The sequence below is a fragment of the Ornithodoros turicata genome, chromosome 8 (genome assembly GCF_037126465.1).
Source record: "Ornithodoros turicata isolate Travis chromosome 8, ASM3712646v1, whole genome shotgun sequence".
Classification (NCBI taxonomy): Eukaryota; Metazoa; Arthropoda; class Arachnida; order Ixodida; family Argasidae; genus Ornithodoros; species Ornithodoros turicata.
The window spans coordinates 2,237,093-2,260,298 of record NC_088208.1 but is presented as its reverse complement, the minus strand read 5'-3'; the positions used below and the strand labels follow the sequence as shown (position 1 = coordinate 2,260,298).

General features: G+C 43.4%; 1 protein-coding gene across 2 annotated transcripts in view; it reads left to right on the top strand.

The window, feature by feature from the left end:
* LOC135366386 (uncharacterized) overlaps positions 1 to 23,206 on the top strand; it is a 29,145-nt gene that overhangs the window by 3,701 nt on the left and 2,238 nt on the right. For both annotated transcript variants that reach the window (XM_064599068.1, XM_064599067.1), the window contains exons 2-3: positions 939 to 1,039; positions 5,366 to 5,932. In XM_064599068.1, coding sequence (XP_064455138.1) covers positions 1,034 to 1,039; positions 5,366 to 5,932 — 573 coding nt within the window. In that variant the 5' untranslated portion in view covers positions 939 to 1,033. The remainder of the gene's footprint in view (positions 1 to 938; positions 1,040 to 5,365; positions 5,933 to 23,206) is intronic.

Here is a 23,206-nt window from a genome sequence, read left to right as displayed (position 1 = left end):
AGTGGCCATCACTGCATAACACACGTATAGCACACACTGGGAACCGAAACAACGAATCAAGTGCTTACGAATCAAACTTATTCATGTGACGGAGCTGCTTTTCGTTGAACGAGAGCGGCAACTGTGACAGGAACACGTAGATGTGTGCTCCGCACCGCCGGTTCGGCTGATCGGCGCGCCGCCATTGGTGAACAAAATATTATTTACCTTTTTTTTCTGCGGATTTTACGAGTCGACAGGGCGAACACATGAGTGCCTGCCGGAATAATATTGCGACCCTCCCATAGACACTCGAGTTATAGCGGGCCCCCACTATTGTAAATGCGGCACTGCATGGCACGAACCAGCTTGGCTCTCATGGGTTGACTGGGAGCAAGAGTCGTTTTTGAAAATTGATTAGAGACTCCTCCTGTAATTCCAGAGAAACACGAGCACAGAAAAACACACAGGACAGTAACTTTCCATTCGTGTTTCTTTTCTCTTTGCTATAGTCAGCGTTGTTGCCTTTTCTTCTTGTTTTTCTTTCGCTGACTTTCTTTCGTCGAAGTACGCAATTGCCGCAGGTGGGTAAAGCGAATGGGCTCTTCAAATTCATTCACTGATCGGATTCCAGTATAATGAAATGCCCCTTGGTGGTACCGTAATAGCTACTTTCAGTTAAGAATACAAAGTTGGGAAAGGCTGCTGTCTCTGGTCTCTGCTGTTTTCAAATAATCATTCCAAAAAAGACAGAAAAACGCACCGATTCGCAGATCCATCTGCTACTTTCAGTGCGATATGTGTCAAGAAGTGGGAATAACGCGAGGGAGAACCAGATGGAATAATATGGTTCTCGTCGTGTGTCACTCTGCTACGTATCCGACTGAGCGTTTCTAAAAATTATGTCACTAAATATGTACAAATATGTTATTCAAATAAACTTGTTGTCATTGTTACAGATAGCGAGAAATAAAGAGAAGGAATGGTGCTCGGAATGGAGACAGCTAAAGGATGAAAGGGTGACAACTACGAAGAAGAGGAAGAAGAAGAAAGGATGAAAGTGAGACACCACACGGTATGGTGAGCTAGAAGGACTGGTGTGCTTACCGGCCTACCCAATGCATGGGAACGCTTGGTCGCGGAAATGGCACCCGGTGACGTAAGATTGTTTACATGGATGCGCTGACGCTCGCTGCGCGCCTTGCGGAACGATTTTTGTGGGGCTCCGAGAAGCTCTTCTGCTTCGAGTCACGTGCCTTCCCGTGAAACGCAGAACCTTGCACCGTGCCGACTAAGAAATCTAACAGCGTCGGTGGATGGCCTATCGCGGCATCACGAGCCGCGAGCTCTCGCGCAGTTTAACTTCGTTTTCGTTTGCTTTCGCTGTTTCATGCTTGTTGCATGATGTTTGTAACGTAACATTATGAATACAAAGGCATCATGACAGCTTCCAATTCCTAGTGAAACTCTCCATTCCTAATCTTAAAATTAAAGTTGTTGGTGTATGGATGCGTTTCATTGCGTGTCTCAGAGTAGTGGTGCAGGCAGCGCTGCTGCCACACGTCTAAGCTACACTTGCAATAATAATCACTGGGTGGGTAGGAAACAAAGGGTGCGAGTAGTGCGAGTGTCACAAAACATTTGGCGGCTGTAAAGGGGGGGGGGGGCTCGATCCTTATTGTATGGTACGGGTACTTGGAAGAATCATTTGTTTCAAGCTCGCTTCGTTGTCAGCAGTTTATTTATTTATTTCAAGTATCCTGCAATTCCACGTGAGTGGCACAACGTAGGGGAGAGGAGAACATAACAGTGCATACAAATAAACATAATTTCAAGTTACAAGACTACAATAACGTTTAACGCAACAGAAATTCGTGCACTCTTTTCAAGAAAATGTCCCTGGAGGCAGAATAATCGGGGATCGTTCTAACAAAAAAAAAAAAGAGTTTTGAAAAATTGTTGAGCTCAAACGGTAAGGCTCAATCTTGTGTACGTGATCTAGGCGTGTAGAAATAAAATCCGAAGGGAACAAGTAGTTACGAGAAGGAATACCAGAAAGATCGAAATAAATATCATGGAGAAATTTCAACCGAGCTTGCGTTCTTTGAGTCTCCAAAGACACCCATCCCAGTATGGATTTTAAATGCGCAGACCGTACGTAAGGTGAATATGAAATGCCGTTTTTCGACAGGGTTACAGGTGGCATGGGCTCCGCAATGTGTACGTTGTACTCAGGGTGTGAAGCTACACCAGGGGAGCGAAACAGAGACTGAAAATAGTTACTTGAGGTGCAAGCTTTAGCGAGATCGTTATCAATAAGGCCGTGAGGCGTTTTAATTGAAGAAATGCCCATGGGCGCCTTGTTCACAGATTTTATGTACTTCCACAATAGCTTTGAATTGCCCACCAAATTCAACTTAACTCCTGTAAAATATGACGGTTTTTCTTTGCGAATTGCGTTAGGAATACATTTAGATAACGTTTTTATCTGATCATAGTTCAAAGCACCGCCGTCCTTTTTGACCGTGGAGAGGGCTGCGGATTTCCGCCTGATCATCCTTTTTACATTCTTCGTAAAATAAGGTTTATCGCATTTGCGTTTGTGCTTAATTCTCCGTCCCGGCACATATCTCTGAACAAGACTAGTTAGCATATCTCGAAAATGCTTGAACAGAAAGCCAACACATGAGGATTGGCTTAACGTTTCGAAATCAGGGTAATTAGCTACCAGATTCCTAGAAATAGCCTCAAAATCAGCCCTGCTATACAAGAATATGTTTCTCTGATGCTGATTTGATACTACCTTAGAGTGGATCTTACCACTAGCAGTCACACATTCGTGATCCGAGAGGCCCGGAAAAACACAGTACACAGTTTCAGAAAAACACAGTTACACAGTAGTAAATCTAAAATGTTGGAGCCGCGTGCCGGAAGATGAACAAATTGGTGCAAAGAATGCATAGATAACATATAATCTCGGTAAGCAGATGAATTATTCAATCTCTCATATCCGGTAGTACATCATTTGAAATCCGGCATGTTAAAATCCCCAAATATTAACACAATATCATCAGAGATAAAAGATGTTTGATCGCACAAATTTCGCAACCATTCTTCGCCTGCGCTTGGCGGACGGTAAAAAGAACACAATGCAATCGATTTCCCTTTCGACAAGAGACGATACCATACAGACTCACAGTTGTCAAAATTAATCTGAATTTCCTCAGCGTGCATAGAACTGCGTACACAAATGAATACTCCACCACCATGGCTATTTCTATCCTTTCGAAATGCCGTATAGTTTGGGTATGGTGAGCAAGCCATAGTTCGGGGGAAACACTTCGGAATCACTCACGTAATCATCAAGCCATGATTCACATCCCATAGTTATATCAGGATTTATCGTAGACAAAAGCGCACAGAAATCATCAACTTTATTTTTTACGCTTCTGGCATTCAGACACAAAAGCGACAAATCACACGTCTTTCCAGTGACATTCTGATAAAGCTATGTTGAGGGCTTATCAAGTTTATGAGTTTATCAAGTTTACGATGTGTGCGCAGCGTGATCCACCAGCACGCGCACATCTTTCTTTTCCTCGAATTTGCGGCGTACTGCTTCAATTTCGCCTATCGCAGGTACTCCCGGGTTCTCCGCGGTGCTCTTTACACATGGGGTCACGTGACCACGAGGGCGTGCGCCGCGACAGCGAGCCGAGCCCTTCGTAGCCACCTGTCGGCAGGCCCGTCGGCGCGACCCGTTTGCAACCGCCGTTCAACACACCAGTCCTTCTAGCTCACCATACACACGGCTTTTGTTGTTGATGCTTTTGTTGTTGTTGCGGGTGCTAGACTTCTCCCATTTTTTTGCTTTCGATGCTTACTTTAGTATTATATATTAAATAACACTTAGTCCCTAGTATCACATAGTAAGCCTTTTGGAATTTGCTACGCTTGCCAATCTCAGCTGCGAACAGAACGCGAGGTTCTCGAATAGATAGCGGTCTGCGAATAGATTCTCCAAGATCTAGATAAACACCTGTAGTTGGTTAAAGCTGTAATGTGGAAAATTTCGTACCAAGGGGAAACAGCGCATAAGACGAGAGGAAAGGAAAGAGGAAGTTGCTAGTCGGCGCTGGAGGAGCGGAGGCCTTCTCGGGACACCGCTGAGGAATCTCAACTTCCGCGCAAGTGGGTCCCACCGATAAAATGCAGAAGCGTCGAGAGTGGGGAAACGGGTAATTCTATCACCCCCCCCCCCCCCCCCATCAAGTGTATGCATGCAGTTGTTGCAACTGTGCGTCGTGGAGCTCAGTGGGGTCGAGATTAGTTACATAATGCGTCTTTTAGCAGAATTAAAGCTAGTCATTATTCGAATTCTACCGCGTGTTTAATATGGACGGTGCACTTGAATAATGACTGGCACCAAGTCAGCTATCATTTCCCAACATTTCCTGCATTTCGCAGAAAACATACAATTAATTAGCGAATTAATGGATTTTATCCTTTGTGGGCACCACGGGGCTTCCATCCTTATTGTGAAGGAGCTGGCCTTCTCCATGCCCCCCTCTCGCACAAAATTGCTTGGTCCCTGACCACACCCAACACACCAACGGTCTGCCCTCAAAGCTCTCTTCATCTTTCTGGATACCAGAGGACTTCGACCCTTATTGTAAAGGAGCTCATTATTTCATTCCCCGTATCACCACCAACAATGGGGTAAAGTACCGCTCCGGGCCGGGTCATCATCCTCTAATATTAAAGTTGTTGTTTTCTGGAAGTTGAATACGAAATCCTATAGGATGTCTGCGTGGCCGTACAACCCAGCTGCGAAAACCAACTTCACGTTGCACTAATAGCATTTTTATATTTGAAAAATCTGTAATCAATAGAAAAACACCCCCCGTATAAACGCATGTTTCCAGTGCAACCCTTTTGTAGCATTGTAGCCAGCTTACCCAATATACATATACGAGCTTTGATGCCGGAGAGCATTTCTTTTTTTTTTCCTGAAACACAGGCTTACAGAATCTTACGTGCCACCCGGCTTCCTACTTCATGGCTTTCTCAGCAAAGTTCTGGCCGCAGTCCGCCGAGTTACGGGCTGATACGCCTAACGGACGCTCTGTCAAAACGAAGAAGAAAAAAAAAAGAAAAGAAAAAGCATAAATATAAACCGATTGCCATGTCTTCTCTGTGAAGTCGAAACGGAGACCTTGGGTAAACATTTTCAGTTTCGAGTAAGCGCTTCCCGACGGACGGATTATTTATTGCTGCTTCCTGAACTGTTGAATGGAAATTGAGAGGCGGACGAAAGTTGATGATATATTGAGCCAATCGTTAAATCGTTTATTCTCTCGATGTGACCTTTTCTATGTGTTTGCAGGAACCGTCAGACATCGAGAGGGGAGCGGCGCAAGGAAGAGAATCTCCTCAGTCTAGCACCAACATGGAGAAGTCCCCAGAGACGAAAGCAATTCGGAAAGCGATGCAAGACGCTATCGTCAAAGGAGACCTTGGTGCGGTGGAAAGATGCCTGGAAGAGAACAAAGATCTGAAGCAGTGGCTGGACCCAGAGACTGAAAAATCAGCTATATGTAAAGCGGCAGAGGTGGGGCAACCCAGAATACAAGCCCTTCTAGTGCATCACAACTGCAGAACTAACAAGGAGAAAGGAGTAGAGCAATTGGAGCAAGTCTGGGACCCCAAAGATCTCCCAAAGACCAAAGATATCGAGGAACTGCAACACCTCCAAGATATCGAATATCGTTACCAACTCGGATGTTTTGCGCCCAAATGCGGGCATATTCCGCGCCTAGTTAATAATTCATCAAGCATAAGACACTGCGGTTGCCCTGAAAGAAAGGCAATTGAAGCACCCTACGAGGCATTGCAGAAAATTGCGATGGTGGACACTTCTCTGCAGGTTGCAGCCGCAAGGTCGTGGTTACAGGTCAGTTTCGATTTTCAAAGTGAAAACTTAGGGAGCGTGATGGGTGACAAATGCAGTAATGCCTGGGGCGTGACTTTTCCGCGAGAAGGAAGGATCTACGTTGGAGCTAAGAGGAAGCTACCTGATCTTGTAGGAACTATGGCGCATGAATTTTGTCATTTTGCTCTTGCGGTGGTTTACGGAAATGATTCGAAGCCCTACAAGCGAGAGGACGTAGAGCGACGTGAACTCCAACATCCTGAATGAGATCAAGTCTCAGAAACAATATTTGCACAATGTAATACAGAGTGCGTTTGACGACAGCAGTGTTGAAGAACAAGAATTGGTTGTGCGGATTCTACATGTGCTTGCAATGCAATCCGAAAGATGTGGCCCCAGTACAATGAAAAACGTGGCAGGAACAATGTCAGGAGAAGAGCTTCTGAAAAAACAAGTTCCTCAGCTGTTGCAATTCTGCGAAGAGTTCGTCATTCCCGACATGAAAGAGTTCATAGAGAAGAATCGTTCGGGAAATGATGGAGAACAAATAAGGGAACAGAACGTACGATTGGGTAAAGCTGAGGGAGCAAGAAAGCTCGAAATCGAGTTTAAGACCAAGTACGAGTTACGAGACGAGCAACTTGTCGTTCTCGAAGCAAAGATTAACGATGCTGTTAGTTTGACGGGAAAATCGTACGTATTTCTCGACACGAATGAGTGGGACAGTAAACTGAAGGATGCTTTGTGGACATACAAGTGTCACTATGTTGTCCTTTCATCTGGCAATGGATATTACAGGAAAAAAAACTCCGAACTCAGATGCAGGACGTGTTGAAAAAATTAACTAAAGCTAGGGGTACAAGAGTGATCGTGTTAACTGAAAACGCGGAGCAAGACCAGTTTGCGAAAGACATTAGGGAATGTTTTGGTAACAACGTGGAATTTACTCCTGTCCCTAATTGTGGGCTTGACGGTATGACAGATGAATGCAAAGCAAAGGTATGGAGATCCTCCTCAATTTCCTTGCAAGACGAAGTAGAACTGCGAGTTGATATTCAAGTACCGCAATCAGCGGGTGAAGGATCGCAAATGAGCGCACTGGCACTTTTCGGAGGCACAATTTTGAACGCGCTGGACGAGTCCGCATTTCTAAAGTTCTGTCGGGACAGTGAAAACCGAGTGGGACCCAAGCTCCAGAAACTGAACGAAAACATAGCGAGATGCTACGTTGAAGGCACATGCGAACGAGCCACAAAGGTGGACCTACATGCGGCATTACGTAAAATAGCGAACGAGGCATTTGCCATCGTGGGTATCTGCCGCAAAGACCTTAATAACTTCCTTCCCCACGGCTGCCACGCGTGCCACCACAGTGCAGTCAAACAGTTTGAGAGATGTGTGCTTCTGAGTAACGCGAACGATTACGATGCACTCACGCGACGTACTTTCTACGAAGACAGGACATTCCATCTGTTGCAGTATGATTCGCAAAGATCAGAGTTCCACTGGGTCTCATCGAACGGCTCTCTGAGACATCTAATGAATGTGACCTCTGCCGCACGCGAAATTCGCAGCACAAGAGCTCTCCTACGTGACGTTCCTGGTAAAGTCATGGTCATATGCGACGATCCAGGAATGGGAAAGAGTGTTATGTCGTTACGGATGGCCCACGACATCAAAGCTCTTGATGAAATGACGTGGGTGCTCTATGTGGACCTGTCGACTAAAATTGGAACTATGCATATGAAGTTCCCAAACACTGAACTGAGTACGGGGAAAATAGTTTATTGGCTGCCTTGTGTGACATAAGGGAGGGCACCTTCGAGTTAAACCTTCTCAAGAGCAGCATCTCCAGTGCAATGCCCTTCAAGGTCGTTGTTAGGTTTGATGCATTTGACGAAGTTGACGCTGAGAATCGCGAACATCTGATACAACTAGCGCTTGCCCTTAGTAGATCTAAGATTTCGAAAATTCTTGTGTTCAGTCGGAATTGCTCTAAGCTCGCACTGCAAGACAAGTTTAGCACAATAACTGTTGAAATGCTTGGATTCAAAGAGGAAGAGCAACTGCAATTTCTAAAAAAAGTTTTGGATACGAAATGGCCGTCAAATCGACGACCAGAACCTGAATTCATTCGCGGAGAGGTGCCTAAGCAGGTTCTACTCACGGCGGCGACGTAGCATAGCCGCAAACCCGCTGCTCTTGCAAATCATCGCTGAAATATATGAACCACAACTCGACCAGTTTGGAACTCGGACACCCAGAAGAGCAGATATATTTACTGGGAGCGCAGACCACCACCTTAAACATCTATGAGAAGTTCGCAGAAATGAAGTTTGAAATTTATCAGGAGAAAAAGCTAGGAGGAAGACATCAAAACAAAACGACTGCTGCTGTGCAAGATGAACAGGAAGATGCAAAGCCTTTCTTCTACAAGAGTCACGATCTTCTAGGCCTCAGGGTTGTTTTCAACGACGAATGGCTAACCTTGTTGATAAGCGAAGCGAGCTAAATAACTCGAACCCAGTGAAAAGCTAATGAAACTTGTAGGTGCTGGTCACCTATCCTCTTCACCGTATACGTTCGGAATCTTTTTATCCTGTTTCTCTTCAAGTTCCTCCTAAGTTTCTAAAATGAAACATCTAATCAATAGGCATCAAAACATCACGGTCATCACTCATACCTGCAAACATTCGCGACGTGCAGTCCGATTGGCGTTTCACAGTGCGTTCTTGCCCCTACGCCGTTTACGTCTTCTTAGCGTCAAAACTGTTCCGGGAAATCGGCAATGTGATGCATAGGAACCATTGTCATCGCATTGTCTTAGAAAGCGCACTAAAACACACGCAAATACTGCACAGGAGATATACCATCCTTGCGACGGCAACTGAAGACAAAACGAACTTGCTACGACGCGCCCAAGTTCCAACTGCCACCCAGTGTTGCCAGGTCACTTAGGCGGAAATGCAGGAGGTCGGCATCAGAAAATTCAGTAGAATTCACTAGATGTACTAAAAACAAGGGCGAAACGCTCCACGGTGACCTAACCCAGGGAGCACATGGTGGGCTAGTAGACGTCTAAATGATGTCTAAAAAAGAGATAAGGAATGTCTATGGAATGTCTAGGCACTAGACCAAATGTCAAGTATCCGTCCACTAGACGTCAAATAACACGTCTAACGTTGGGCCACCTAGCCATCTAGCCCTAGACATCCGATGTCTATGTACCTAGCTGAAATTTAGACATTCTTTTGACCTGGATGTCTGGAACAGGGTCAGACACTTAACCATGTACTACACATGAAGTCTACAGCTAGACCAATTTTATCCCTCCATTCAGGCGACAGGTCTAGGGTTATACATTTCCTGTACAGTCAAACTCCTTTACAACAAAACTCGGGGGACAGCAAAAAAAAAAAATTGCAGTAAAGGTATTTTAGTTAGAAAGGATGTCCATTATTGGACCTATAGGGCTCCAGCGGGACCGCAAAAAATTTGCTGTAGTGGTATTTTCGTTAAAAAGGTGTTCGCTATAAAGGAGTTTGACTGTACCTTACTTTAGCCACCCTTAGACCTACTTTAGACCATGACTAGTCCTGCTACCGTCCTGGCATGCATTCATGCAGAAATGTGATATAATTGATAGCAACACGGATCTCAGCATAAACGTTTATTCACAGTAAACCACACACGAAGTCTACGGTACAAAACCCAGTCTAAAACTGGATTGACTTTGCCGCCAAGCAGGCGTCTTGTGTTTTGACTGAGGAGTGTTGAACTGGCATCAGGGTGTTGAAGGCCACCTCATTCCTTTCTTCCAATGAGTGATTGTTGGTGCTGCAGCACTGCCTCCAATGACTCACTGTGGCTAGAAAATAGAACAAAACATGTCAGAAAGCATTATGTAGCCTTGTAGTTCTAACTACCGTAATTTCACGCGTATTAGCCGCGGCTTATGCGCGATTTTTTTTCTAACGGGCGCTCTGTGGCTTATCCACCGGTGCGGCTTATCTGATGACTATTTTTTCGTGGTATCTTCCCCATAGACCGGTTTTAACGAAAGGGCCGACAGTGTCTCTGGGACAGCACCGCTCTGCCGATGCACGAACATTACATAACAGGGGCGCGTCCCCATTCGAGTAGATTGACCTTCCTGGTGTCTTCTGGAAGACCACTGACCCAGCGATCCATGAAAAACACGCAACAAGGGAATCCGATCTGGGTAGACCACTGAACCCCTTCTTGTACACCATGCCGACTCCGGAGTATGGACCACATGGTTTATGTCCTTCGCTATGGTCTCCCTTGTCGCACAAATCAGTCGCGTCATATTGCCCGCGGCTTATCTGGCAGAAAGTTTTCAAAACGTTGCTAAAAACGGGTCCTGCGGCTTATCTGCGGTGCGGCTTATACGCGTGAAATTACGGTAGTTTGTTTAGTGGCTATGCACACTTTTTCACGAGATGCTTGTCTGGCCACATAAAAGGAAAAACTGTATCATCACTCATCTGAGAGACACATGAAGAAAAGGAGCTGCACGTACAAAAATCACAGGACTGTTACAGCTACACAACACGAATTGCAGCAACAGCTGAAAATCTGTTTGTGCATGACTACCTGATGTCGACGCTAGAGCCCTGCACCATCCGCGGATATCCGCAAGATACTTGCGGATTCGGATGAAAATGTATCACTTTCTGCGGTGTGCGGATTGCTCGCGGTCGGATGCGGGTCAGCGGATCGGATGCGGATATACCGCATGCTGTAATTTTACTACTAGCAATTTATTTGAATTGCGCGCCGACAGCAAGCGGACGCCTGGCTTCACCTTTGACCATGCACAGCCAAGACGGGAGAGGAGGCATTCTGGCGTCCACACGAGAACCGGCGAGGTAGCATTCCATGCGTTGCAGAAGTCTCTCCATATCGCGTTTGTTGAAAGGTTTACCTTTTTCTTGTCGTCGTGAGTCCTTCCGTGAGAGCATAGAGGCATCCGAAATTATACAAACATTCTTCCGGCGGTGTTTACGCGTCCTTCGAAACTTGCGGATCGGATGCGGATGTAAATGGTTGTGTAAGCAGCGGTGCGGTCGGATAACGTGTGCGCGGATGCGGGTCGGATGCGGGTCGGATGCTAAAAATCTTATCCACGCAGGGCTGTAGCGGACGCCGCCAGGATCTCAGGGAAATGAGGATGTAACAGCTGTCGCTGTGAAAGTACATCAATGTGACAGGCGTTTTCTCGTGACACACGACCTTACCTGGTCGAGCGGGCGACCGCGAAGCACTCCATGATTGGCGCAGTACTTCCACCACTGCATTCGCTAAAACAACATCTGTGCTGCTCTCATAACTTTGGTGCAAAAATTCTGTACAGGATAAAAATAAACACTGTATATATTATAAAAGACAATACAGTGCAAGAGCTGTATCACCACGTCAAATATTATAAGGTTTATTCACATGACATCATCCGCAGGAAACTGCCACTGTCGCTAACAGGCAGATTTGCTGCCATCGGCCTTTGTAGATCTCGGCCCTATTGTAGATCTCAGTCAAGCTGTCACCCATATTATACTCACCGTATAGCTGGTGTTTAAAACTTATTGCTCTGTGATTTGTAGAATATCCAAGCAATTTCCATGTTCTCGGTGTTAATAGTCACCAAAAAAGCATAATGCAGCGAACAAATGCAAGGACTTAACATTGAGGGACCTATAGTATGGCGCTGAGGTTACTTCAGTGAATAAACCTTTTAGGAACTCAAATCTTGCAATACTGCCAGATAGCTGTTTGGGTGAAGTAAGACGGAATGACATAGTCACGCTGTTCTCCATACAATACCAAGGATGTTTCAAAACGACAAAGCACAGAAATACTAGTTTTGTACCGTTTGATGAATATTTTCTCTGCTGCCCATACATGTTGTGCGGTTCTTTAGCAAGCTTCTGGCAGTCATTTCTTCTACATCGCACCTCCCTACCGACTTTCACAGCATCTGAAAAAAAGTTCGATTTCGTTAACCACACGACAACCATGTAAATGGAAAGCAGTTAGAGCTTTCCACCAACTGTATCTGCAATACTTTGTTGACAAAAAATTTAAAGAGGCTCCCTCTAGAGTAAGATTAGGGGCCACATCGAACACCAGGAACATTGGAGGACAACAGAGTCACACATCAGAGACAACTGCTTCCCCTTACCTCACAGCTGCACTGCTTCCCCTTACCACTATTTTCATATCCACCGATGCAAGATAGTCCAAGCACCTATAAAAAGAAAAATGCAGTTGCTATTAAACTATGATATGCAAACAAAAGTACTTGCGCAAAATTTTCAGTGTGTGGTTTCACTACCAGCGAAAAATGCAACAACCGAAGTCGGGCTGACATGACAATGAACTAACCAGCATTAATGTTCCGGCGTGTCCGCCCTGCAAACCGTAACTGTCGACTTTCGTTTACTCAAGACTTCAACAGTCATCGAAAATTCGTGAATCTCGAATTGTTAATTAGTGATACCGTACTTGTTTTAGCACCAAGACGAACCAAGGCACTTACTGAAACGGTGTACTGCCGAACATACAGCGTTAATCACTACTTCGAATGCAAGTGCAGTCAGGTCACCCCACACTTCCAATGTGCTTCAATCGGTGATACGAAGCAGAAATAGATAAAGGAAACGATATTCCGATATTATGCCACGCATCTCTACTACCTGCGATTTGGTGCACAGAAACAGGCACATACTTTAATGAAGAGTGAACTCACCCCTTAAACTTGAAAGCCAGAGAACAAAGAAACGCTGTCCACCAGAGTGTACTCTGGGAGCTCTGCTGCGCTCAACAGTTTTTATCACTGGACAGCACGGCGTACGTTCTCGCTATGCTCAAAACTTGCAACATAAAACGTGCGGGAGATTAGAACTTTCAAAGATTTTCGTATAACAACCAGTAGAATGCAGCCGCCAAGACCCAACTGCTACCCGTTGCGCGTCCGGAAAGTTTGAAGTTTCAACGGTTGAAACTGAACAGGTTCGAACTGGTTGGATGGATGGATGGTGGATGGTGATTGGGTAGACCGGCAGACGTCATTGACTTTGCTTTAGCTCGTGCTTATTGAGTACTTATTTTTTGTAATATTCTTTAATTTCCGTGGCAGTTCATTATAATTGGGTGGTGGAGGTTAAATGTTAAATAACACATATGCCAATCCAGCGGAAGTGACACCAACATCATCATCATTATGCATTATCGCTATCGCCATCGTCGTTGCAGTGACGAGTGTCGTATTTTGGTGCTGTGTGTGTTGAAAGTCGCTGTTCTTTTTGCAAACATTTTATCAGTGCCTTTGCTATTGAGCTACAGGTGTGCCTAATATGTAGCGTATTGCCTGTTCAGCGGTTTCAAAGAGATACCATGGGCAGTTTCAAGATTTTTTGAAGGGTCCTGAAATCTCGGAGTCACGTCAGATTCCATTTTACTGCTGCAGCTGTGTAGCTTGTGGGAAAATGTTATGTGCAGTAAACAAACATCTGCTATCTGCTGCCCACAGTACGTGCAAAGTGCTTCTGTGTTTGTGGAGCAATGGTTTATGGTGCTGCGCTGAACGATTCGTCGGAGTCGTTGATTTTTTTATTGACGTTTCAGTGATTCAAGAATTTAGTTGCTGATTTCTTTAAGTTGGTGTAGCGTAGTATTCCGTAGGGGAGTTACTGACGTACAAAATTTACATTTACCAGCAACGGTAACGCCATCAGGAACGCTAGTTCAAGAAACATTGCCCCGAACAAATGCGGGCTTCCGTTAAGAAAAAAGATATATATTCAGTAAAATAAAATATTACTTCACAGCACTTAGATTCTGGTAATGTCTTCTAGTTGTGGATGCTATATATATGCATGTCAGTGAGCCAAAAAAACTCGGATCATCATATGTATGGACATTATTTAAATTATCTACGTACCTCAGTCAGACTGCCTTTATCTGACTGATCTTTTGTTACAATATATGGGCATACAACTCACATAGCATGAAAGAGTACATACTATCCATTTGGTCATAATATAATAGGACAAAGTTAATGTGGTCCACTCATGCATAGTTTCTGAAAGTTGTTGCAGAGTCCAGTTTTATTACCTCAGTATGATCATTTGCAAACAGATTGTACTTGCCGCTTCACACACGTGTGATGGAAAGTAAGAGAATAAAGAATTTCCTTCATGTATGAGGATCATCCAACAAAAGTTCCTCTGCTGTGAACAAAATAATAAATCTATAGCATAACATTGAAAAAAATTATGTTCAGATTAGAGCTCAATGTTACTCCCTAATGTAGTCACTTTATTTAGCTGAACATTTTTGATACTGTGATACCAAGTATTCAATACATTGTCTGTGCCATGCTATGTCCTGTTTACAAAGTGAGGCATTCACTTTGCATTTCACCCGATTAATTTGTGTTTCATGATCACTTGCGAATTGGTGACTGCCGAGGGGCACTTTTTGAGGAAGATGGAACAGCAAATTGGACAAATTTTCATTGAAGTAGGAATCATCACCTTGAGCATGAGGAGAACGAAGTATACAGGAAGCTCACGAAAACGAAAATCACGTTTGTTAGTCTCCTGTATACTTCATTCTCCCCATGCTCAAGGTGATGCTTCCTACTTCAACGTTGTACCAGCTCGCTTGTGTACTTTTTCTCTCTTTGGCAAATTTCCAGATGAATTTGTTGAACAAATCCCGAGTCTTTCAAGACGAGTGCAGACAGCTTTGACGTGGTACGCTACACCCTTCCAAGTCCTGTGCGTTTTTGTTTCATTGTAGTTTGAAGCTTTCCCAGGATCTCGCGGTACATCTGCATTTACTGTGATTGTGCGTGTCAGATAACCTACAAGTTGCACACAACGATATTTCCTAACGATAGTCCTAAAACATTGTCGGCATAGCCTTTCCAGACGAAAACGCAAGTTTGACCTCCTTCAGAATGCTTTCACCGGGCACCCACCATGACTTCCTATGGTATTTTGTCTCAGCACATGCATAACGCACCCACGTTTCATTAATAATAATGGTTCCAAGAAATTCGTCTTGACCGTCTTGGTACCATTGAAGGAAAATTCAAGCTGCATTCATTTGTTGCTCTTTACGAACGTTACCGGACAAATGTGGCCCCCATTTCGCATAACTTTCGTTGACCAAGCTGAAGGAAATTTGTTCCCATGAGTATCAGAGTGCAGTACCAGTGACCCGCCAGTCTCCGTTAACAATTCTCGGAATTTCAGAAAAGAAACGTTGTTTCGTGGTGTTACAGCTGATCTCCCACTGTACTGTTCATTGTGCAGATTTTCACGACCCTGTATAGAGGACACACAATTTCAATGCCTGTAAAGTGTTTTGTATAAACAGGTGTTAACTGTCAGTGGATATTCTCTAAAGCACTCTTTTTTCTTTAACGAAAAGTAGGATAGCTCTTACTTACTAGGATAGTCAGACGTACTCGGAATATTACATCCATACTTGAACGCCTGACACATAGGTGAACGGCACTCCATTAACCAACGTTTGCAGTGCCGGGATGGCACACCCAACTACTACACCATTCAGTTTGTCCCAGTGGTGTTTCCTTTGAATAACAAATATCGGGAAACTTATTTTTGGATGACCCTCCTAATTCCAGTTCTCTTTCTGCATTTGGCTACATTTTTTAGATTTCTTGTGGTGACTCTTGTGGACAGATACCAGCATGGAAGACTTAATAATAATTGGGGTTTACATTGCGAGACAACTGAGATCATGAGCGACACCACAGCAGTCGGTCTGCGGATTGCCCACCTGAGTGTCCTTAAATGTGCAATGAAAGCTCACCACACAACACAACGTATTTAATGTCCCTTGTGGAAGATGGCATGTCTAAGCAACTTGTATCCTGGCACTAAGTTGCTGGTGTTTTTGGCCCGGTTCGAACCGGCGATCTCGGGGTCAGAAGGCGAACACACTACAGACTCAGCCGCCAAGGTCGGTTCACGGACAACTTGAACAACACAATTATGTTAACTCTGTGATAGGCAAGCCTGAGCGATGGGCAAGAACACGTAAACAAACACAAGCCTTCGTGTTTGTGTTTGTTTACGTGTTCTTGCCCATCCTCAGGCTTGCCTATAATGGAATTTATCCACCAGCTAGCCTGCATTTACGCCATTCTGTCTATGTTAACTCTGCCATCAAGTAATTCAGTTTCCTGCATATGTTTTGGAACAAATGAACTTCAGTTTTGTAAGCCTGAAAGCTAAGCTTAGAACCACCTCTTATAATTTAGTGACGCTATTTGATGTGTGAATGTGTTCACACCTCTTAAAAACCTAATAAGACAAAATCTTGATGATTTCTAATATGTGGTATATACAAGGCCAGCTACAAGACGTCTACAATTAGACGTCAATTACTAAATGTCTACCAGATGTCTAGTAGATCACTAATTTTAGACGTCTAAATAATGGTAAGACGTTTAGACGTCTTGTCAACGTCTAGTTTGGGCACTATCCCTAAAGTCTAGGGTTAGAACAGGTCTGGACGTCTAGTAGACTACCACGTGTTCTCTGGGCAGCTACGGCTGCGATGATTTTTCGAGATCGCCATTGCACATAGCAGCACTGTACGGGAATGAACACGTACTGGACATTATATTGTTCTTAGGGCACCGGATATGGAAATAGCTGTGGAGATAGCAAGGAAAGACATATTTGGACTGACGCCTTTGCAGTATGTTTGCAGGAAGATTCAACGGTACCTCATCGATGCGCTGCAAAAGGGCAGTTGGATGCCATCAAACTACTGTTTCCTTATTTATGAGTCAACAAGCTTGACAAAAGAGGAAAGAGCGTACTGCACTATACTCTGAGTGGAGATAAACTAGACGTAGCAAAATTCCTGCTTCTCAGTTCATCAGTAGCAGGGACAGATAGGACAATCCTCCATTTCAGTGCTAGGTGTGACTATATATCAACGCTGCGAGATTTCTCCTACATCGAGCATCGAGCAGCGCTCCTCGTGAAAATGCATGTGTGCCGAATTGTTGTGCCAAAGAAAATGGCGTTGATATCGCTAGAATGCTACTACTCCATTTATCCGCCTCTACAGTTGACAAACACGGGTGCGTCTTGCTGCGTATTAGTGCAGAACATGTTGACGTGGAAGTAATGCAAGTGACTCTCCCTCACTGTGATGCTAATATGTGTGATGTTGTGGATAGCGGCATTCCCGTACAGTGCTGCTATGTGCAGTGGCGATCTCGAAAAATCATCGCAGCCATAGCTGCCCAGCTCTGCGCAATTTTCAACGCTTTGCCGGTCATTGCTCATGATGTGACGGTGGAGTGCCTGAGGTCTTGCACCCATTGCAGTAAAGAACATGAGGACCCCATTATAGCAATTATGCATCTATAGTGACGTCTAGTGACACTACGTCAACGGTGACACTGCCCTGTACATAGAGGCGTAAAGCGAACGTCAGGACGTGGTTAAGCTGCTGCTTCCTTATTCTGAAGTAAATGCTAGGAGTAAATGCGGCACCGAGGACGGACACCTGGTAAAGAACAAATACAGGGTGTTCAAAATTAAGCTTTCATGTGCGCTACGCAAACACAGCGATAACAGGAAATAACTTTACGCTACTTGTGTAAGAAACACGTGCTGCTAATTATGTAGCACCTGTTTCTTACTCAAGGAACAGAAAAATATCACAAGTTTGTACATGTCTGTATCTATGTATTCTTTGTTATATTACCCACTCGGTCATGGAGTGCCCAACGGGCAATATGCGCGTTGGGCCCTTCGCGGATGTTTAATAAATAAATAAATAATTAATTAAAACGTGAACAAATTACGTTGCACGTTGTCTGCATTGTGAAACTGCCTCTTGGCCATCAATCACCCTGTAGAGAAGGCAGACAGGGATCCCCCATGCTGCATATTAGCAAAAAATATAGTATCGTGGAAATAAGGTAAGTGATTCTTCCTCACTCACATGCTAGCATTTGTAATGACAGCGGTGACACTGCCCCGTATGTAGGCGCTCGTACAGTAAATGTCCCCGATACGAAGTTAGAAGGACTGGTACGTTTACCGCCATATTCAATAACTGGAATGCGCGATGCCCTCCCCCTCCGCGTTTTGAAGCCAAACTCCTGAGCCATGCTCTCGCTGCGAACCAAGCGGGCTCTCGTTGAACTAGCAACATGTCCCGTGTGAGTACTTCACTCTTTATGGTGCGACTTGTATAGAATCACACATGGAACATGAAAAACTATGAGCAACTACCTGAGTAGTATGAGGGCGGGCCGAGACTCAAACGTGGCGAAACTCAGACATGGACCCCTGGCCCCTGCATTGAGCCCTGCGCGTATTTTTCCCCGCGCGGCGCGTGTGCGGAGGGTTGTCCGCACGCTTATAACATGCATAGACATGCAAAGAAGGGTCATACACAAAAAGTACGAGTGAAAATATGTTTATTAACGCAAATTGTAATTCTAATCAAGTTGAAATATATTTATTGAAAGCCAATTGTGCTGGGAATTGTGCCAATTGTGATGCCAATCAGGTGAAGGAGAAAAATCCAGCCGGAAAACCTTCACGACCTGTAACAGAAGAAACACAATACACATAATAAAGAATATTTACATTTATTAACCTCTAAATAATTCATTTAATGTATATATAATAACACTTTTTATAAAGTCTATCATTTCAGCCCCTGGAAGAAAACATAAAATTAACATCGTCACATTGCTTACCATATGATAACTCACGTTGGACACAACACTGACGTGAAAAAATGCGGTTAATATTATTAGATGAAATCACACTTGTATTTCAATAATACATACAATGTAGTGGCGGCAGACTCCAGTAATCTGTAAGTGAATCTAAATTAATATCAACTTATTCATTTTAATAATACATACAGTTCACTAGATCCAACGTTGGACAATCTGAAAGATAGCCAGATTATCAACATCCATACTCGTTTTATAATAATAATAATACATACATTGCAGTGGCGCACTCCAATGATCTGAAAGAGAATCGCATTTATTATTGTAATCGTGTCCTATAACTTTTACTCACATTCGGGCGTTGGCTGTGGTACAGGCGTGTCAGCTGAAAACTATATTATAAATTAATAATACACAAACACACGCAACTACAAAACAACTATACACAACACAACTGTACACATCTATATTCCAATAATACATACATAATGAGGGTGGCGACTCTGGAGCTGAAACAAGAAATCAAATTTAAACACCTTTTTCATATCCATTACAATTCCTTACCATTTTCAAAAAATGTTGGGCTTGTAGTAAATACTGAAAAAGTCAACAGTCATGAGAAAAAAAGAACTACATTGCAAAACAAAAACTTACTACTCTCGTCGGACACTGGCATGTAAGCTGAAAAGATATTATCAAATAATAATAACTAAACATGCACAACTGTATTCCAATAATACACACAGTTTGGTGGTGGCGACTCTGGAGCTGAAACAAGAAATAAAATTTAAACATCTTTTTCATATACATTACAACTTCTTACCATTTTAAAAAAATGTCGAGCTTGAGCTAAATACTGAAAAAGACGACAGTCATGAGAAAAAAGAACTACGTTGCGAATCAAAAACTTACCGCTTTCGTTGGACATTTTTTTGGAACATGAGTCATTCAAGTGAGGAAGAAACTTTTAAACGTGCGCATCCTCATTATTATACAACCTCCTCTCCACTTTTTCCTATTTATTACATTTCGGGCGAGCCTACCTTCTCATTTTCCTATTTGTTCCCCAGACCAGGAGCTCACTCCCAAAATAATTATGCGGAAGGTCTTTAGTCGCTGTTTCGGAAAGAAATGCATGAGTTAAATATAATATTATTTAATAATTTAAGATCTCGTGCGCAACTCGCATGAGTTGCGCACGAGATCCCGTGGACAACTTCGAGGACGAAAAATCTACGGGAAATCACGGCTACCATACTTTCTGAATGCATTCGAACAAGCAACAGAGAAACCATTTGGTTATCTAGTGATTGACCTACACCCACTTACCCAGTCTGATAAAAGATTTTGAACAGGTATAATCAAGCTCGACTCGCAATTTGTTGTCATACCAAAATGAGAAGTCTACGTCACTATTTAACTTTCCTTAAAGTGCTTGCAACCTGCACTCCAAAAGAACGGGAAAACATATTGAAGGAGGCTCCTCCGCACAGCATTGAAGCTCTTTCCGAAGTTTGCAAGAATATATTGAATGGTAATGTTAAACTGTCACCAACACTATACAAAGATTTAAAGAAATATAAAGCTACAATTCGATACATCGCATATAAAACATAGCACAAATCACCAAAGAAGCTACAAAAGTTTTTATAACGACAACGAGGAGGTTTGATCCATTACTCCCGCTAATACTGACAGGATTAACTAGTATATTAGGTGGTGTAGCAGGGCGGGCTATAGTTAAGGTAGCCGGTGTTTGAAAATGGCAACAAAAATAGAGGTATTAAATCCAGTGGACACTATTTTGGCATCTAATGAAAGCGAAGATGTAAAGGTAAAACGTATGCTAACAGCTATGTACTACACCATAAAAAATCAATTGAAACTGACAACAGAATCAGATCCGCCAATAATAAAACTATTAGAAATACAGGAAAGTATTAGCAGAAAAGTCGATTATGATGCTCTACCAGATAATATAAATATTAAAAAAGTGAGACGCATAGTGTCAGCGATACCAAGGAGTTTGTCATGGAATGAAAAAGGAGAAATCATTCATAACAACAAAACCATTCATGGCTCTAGTATAATGGAATTGGTCTTGTACCTATCCGGTCATAAACGAGTGAGGCGCGCTTGGTTTCTAAAGGTGTCAAAACTTCTACCATCACACAATCAGACAGAAAAGAAAATCAAGGAAGAAAATATTGTGGGAGATCTACAAGTCGCCGCAGAGAACAAAGTTAATTTCACCTTCGGACGAAGAATATTTCTCAGAAGAAGAATGAGCTACAGGTCACGTGACGGTGGGCTTGGAGAGGTTAAACGTCATCAAAAGGCACGGAAAATCACAAGGAAAGAAGCACTACAAGAATTACAACGTGACGACGTCCCCTGCTGGAAATAAAGGGCATGATCTCAATGAATTCTCCCGCACTTCCAATGAGATTCAATGTGAAATCAGACGACCAATTTATTCAATGTGCATAAGAGGAGCATTACTCATTGAGGGAATTGGGAGTTTTGCAGGGAAGCGGCCTTTGCGACAACGTGTTCCACCATGTTGTGTGGTGAAGGCTGCGCACAGGGAATAAAGAACCGATTCAAGGAATTGGTCAAATGAGTATCAATGAGAAACGCTGACTTCCAATTGATTTAATGAGATACTCCACCAATACAAGGAATGCGAAGCCAATTGAATGAATTGGCCCAATGTGAACGAATGAGACACGATCATTCCCAACTGAAGGAATGAGATGCTACCTTTTCGGCGCCGTAGCACGTTTCCCCATCCGCGCTCCAAAATAGTTCGCGTGATTTCAAATGTTTTTGAATATTTCCTCAAAGGTACAGGAGCCGTGGTATAACCTACTGTTGCGCCCCCCACTTGAAGCTATTGTGTTGCAATTCATGCAATATTGCACTGCACAGAAGTGGAAGCGTCCGCCAGTCGCCAGCGGAATAGTCAGTCTCTTATGAATCGTCGAAGTGTGAGGATGGCGGTCGCGCATCTGCATCAATTCGCCCTTTATCTTTATGATTTTTGCCGTTTTAAGGTACGTAGTTGACATGTAAGGCGTTCCTGCTCTTTGTATGCCTTTACTCCTGCAGGTATTATGAGCGCTGACGGAAAGATAGCAAGATGAAGTGGAGTGTTTTAGTGACTGTTACCAACCGCGCTGTGTGAAACGGTACGTAATATGCTTTTTTGCCTTCTGACATTATAGCGACGTCATTTGAAATTGTACTTGAAATATTATATGAAGTGTATCTGAAATGCTCTTTCGTGCAGGTTGAGCCTGTACAAGGCGACAGGGAAGGCAGTCTTTGTCACGATGTGACTATCACGACGTCGTGGGAACGCAGTCTCGCCTAAGTTGGATATGCGTTAGTTTTCGCTCAAGAACGGCAGGCTAGACCGTAAATCGTGAGGCGGCAGGTGTACAAGACAGTGAAGAACATGGTCGTCGAAAAACTCAGTGATTGAAGAAAATTTTTCCCCTGCGTTGTGCGCTGTTCGTTGTTTGGACGTTGCGAGAACGAGCCTCCATGGATTACGGTAGTGTGTGTTGGTGATGAACGTAGGTACGCCTTCAAAGACGCGTAAGTGCTGAATTGAGTATTTGTTCGTGCTATTTATTGTTTCGTGTGGTTTCTCAGTTCCATGAATACTCACACATGTGCAAGCAGTGTGCAAGTCATTTGAAATAACTTTTCATTTTTGTGTCTTGCTATTTGTCATAGTTTCACACCTACGTATTGTTATGTGAACAATAAATTTTCACGAAGAAACCACACCGAGTGTATTTCATTTTTCAGCCACAACTTCTTTCATTCTTCAACGTAACTTTCATTAGGAGCAACGGTTTTGAATGTTACTACTCATTAAAAAAGTGCATTGGCAGGGAGAATATCAGGGTGACTTCAGTGGGAAATTCCATAGTGCAGCACGTTGGCTCAATGGGACGCAAGACTGACCTCGAATGAATTTGTATGAGTGCTATTCAATGTGTCTCGAATTGGGCCCCATTGACTTCTACAGAGGATTTTCATTGAGACCAATTAAAACACCAGTTGTGTCCAATATAATATTTGTTCCAAATCATCTATTGGGAATTGGAATTTCAGTTGATTTTTTAATGGTGTTTGTCTGAAAGACGTCCAATTGAATTCAATGAGTTTTTCGGAAAAGCTTCAATGGGACCATTTCTAGCAGGGTCTATACTCTCCACAAAAATGCAAGACGAAGATTTAAGAGAAGGAAAGTCATCTCACTCCATTTGAACGACCTCCATCAAGCAGACCTCATTTCATTTATTCAATACAAGAAATACAATAAAGGATTCTCCTAGATACTGCATGTGATAGACTGTTTGTCGAGGCAAATCATGGCCATGCCTCTCAAGACCAAACGAGGTGAAGACGTGAAGAAAGGATTTATGTAGCTACATCGAAATAGGGGAAAAAAACCCGGCTAATCCATGTCGATCAAGGGCGTGAGTTCTTCAACAAAGTTGTGCAGG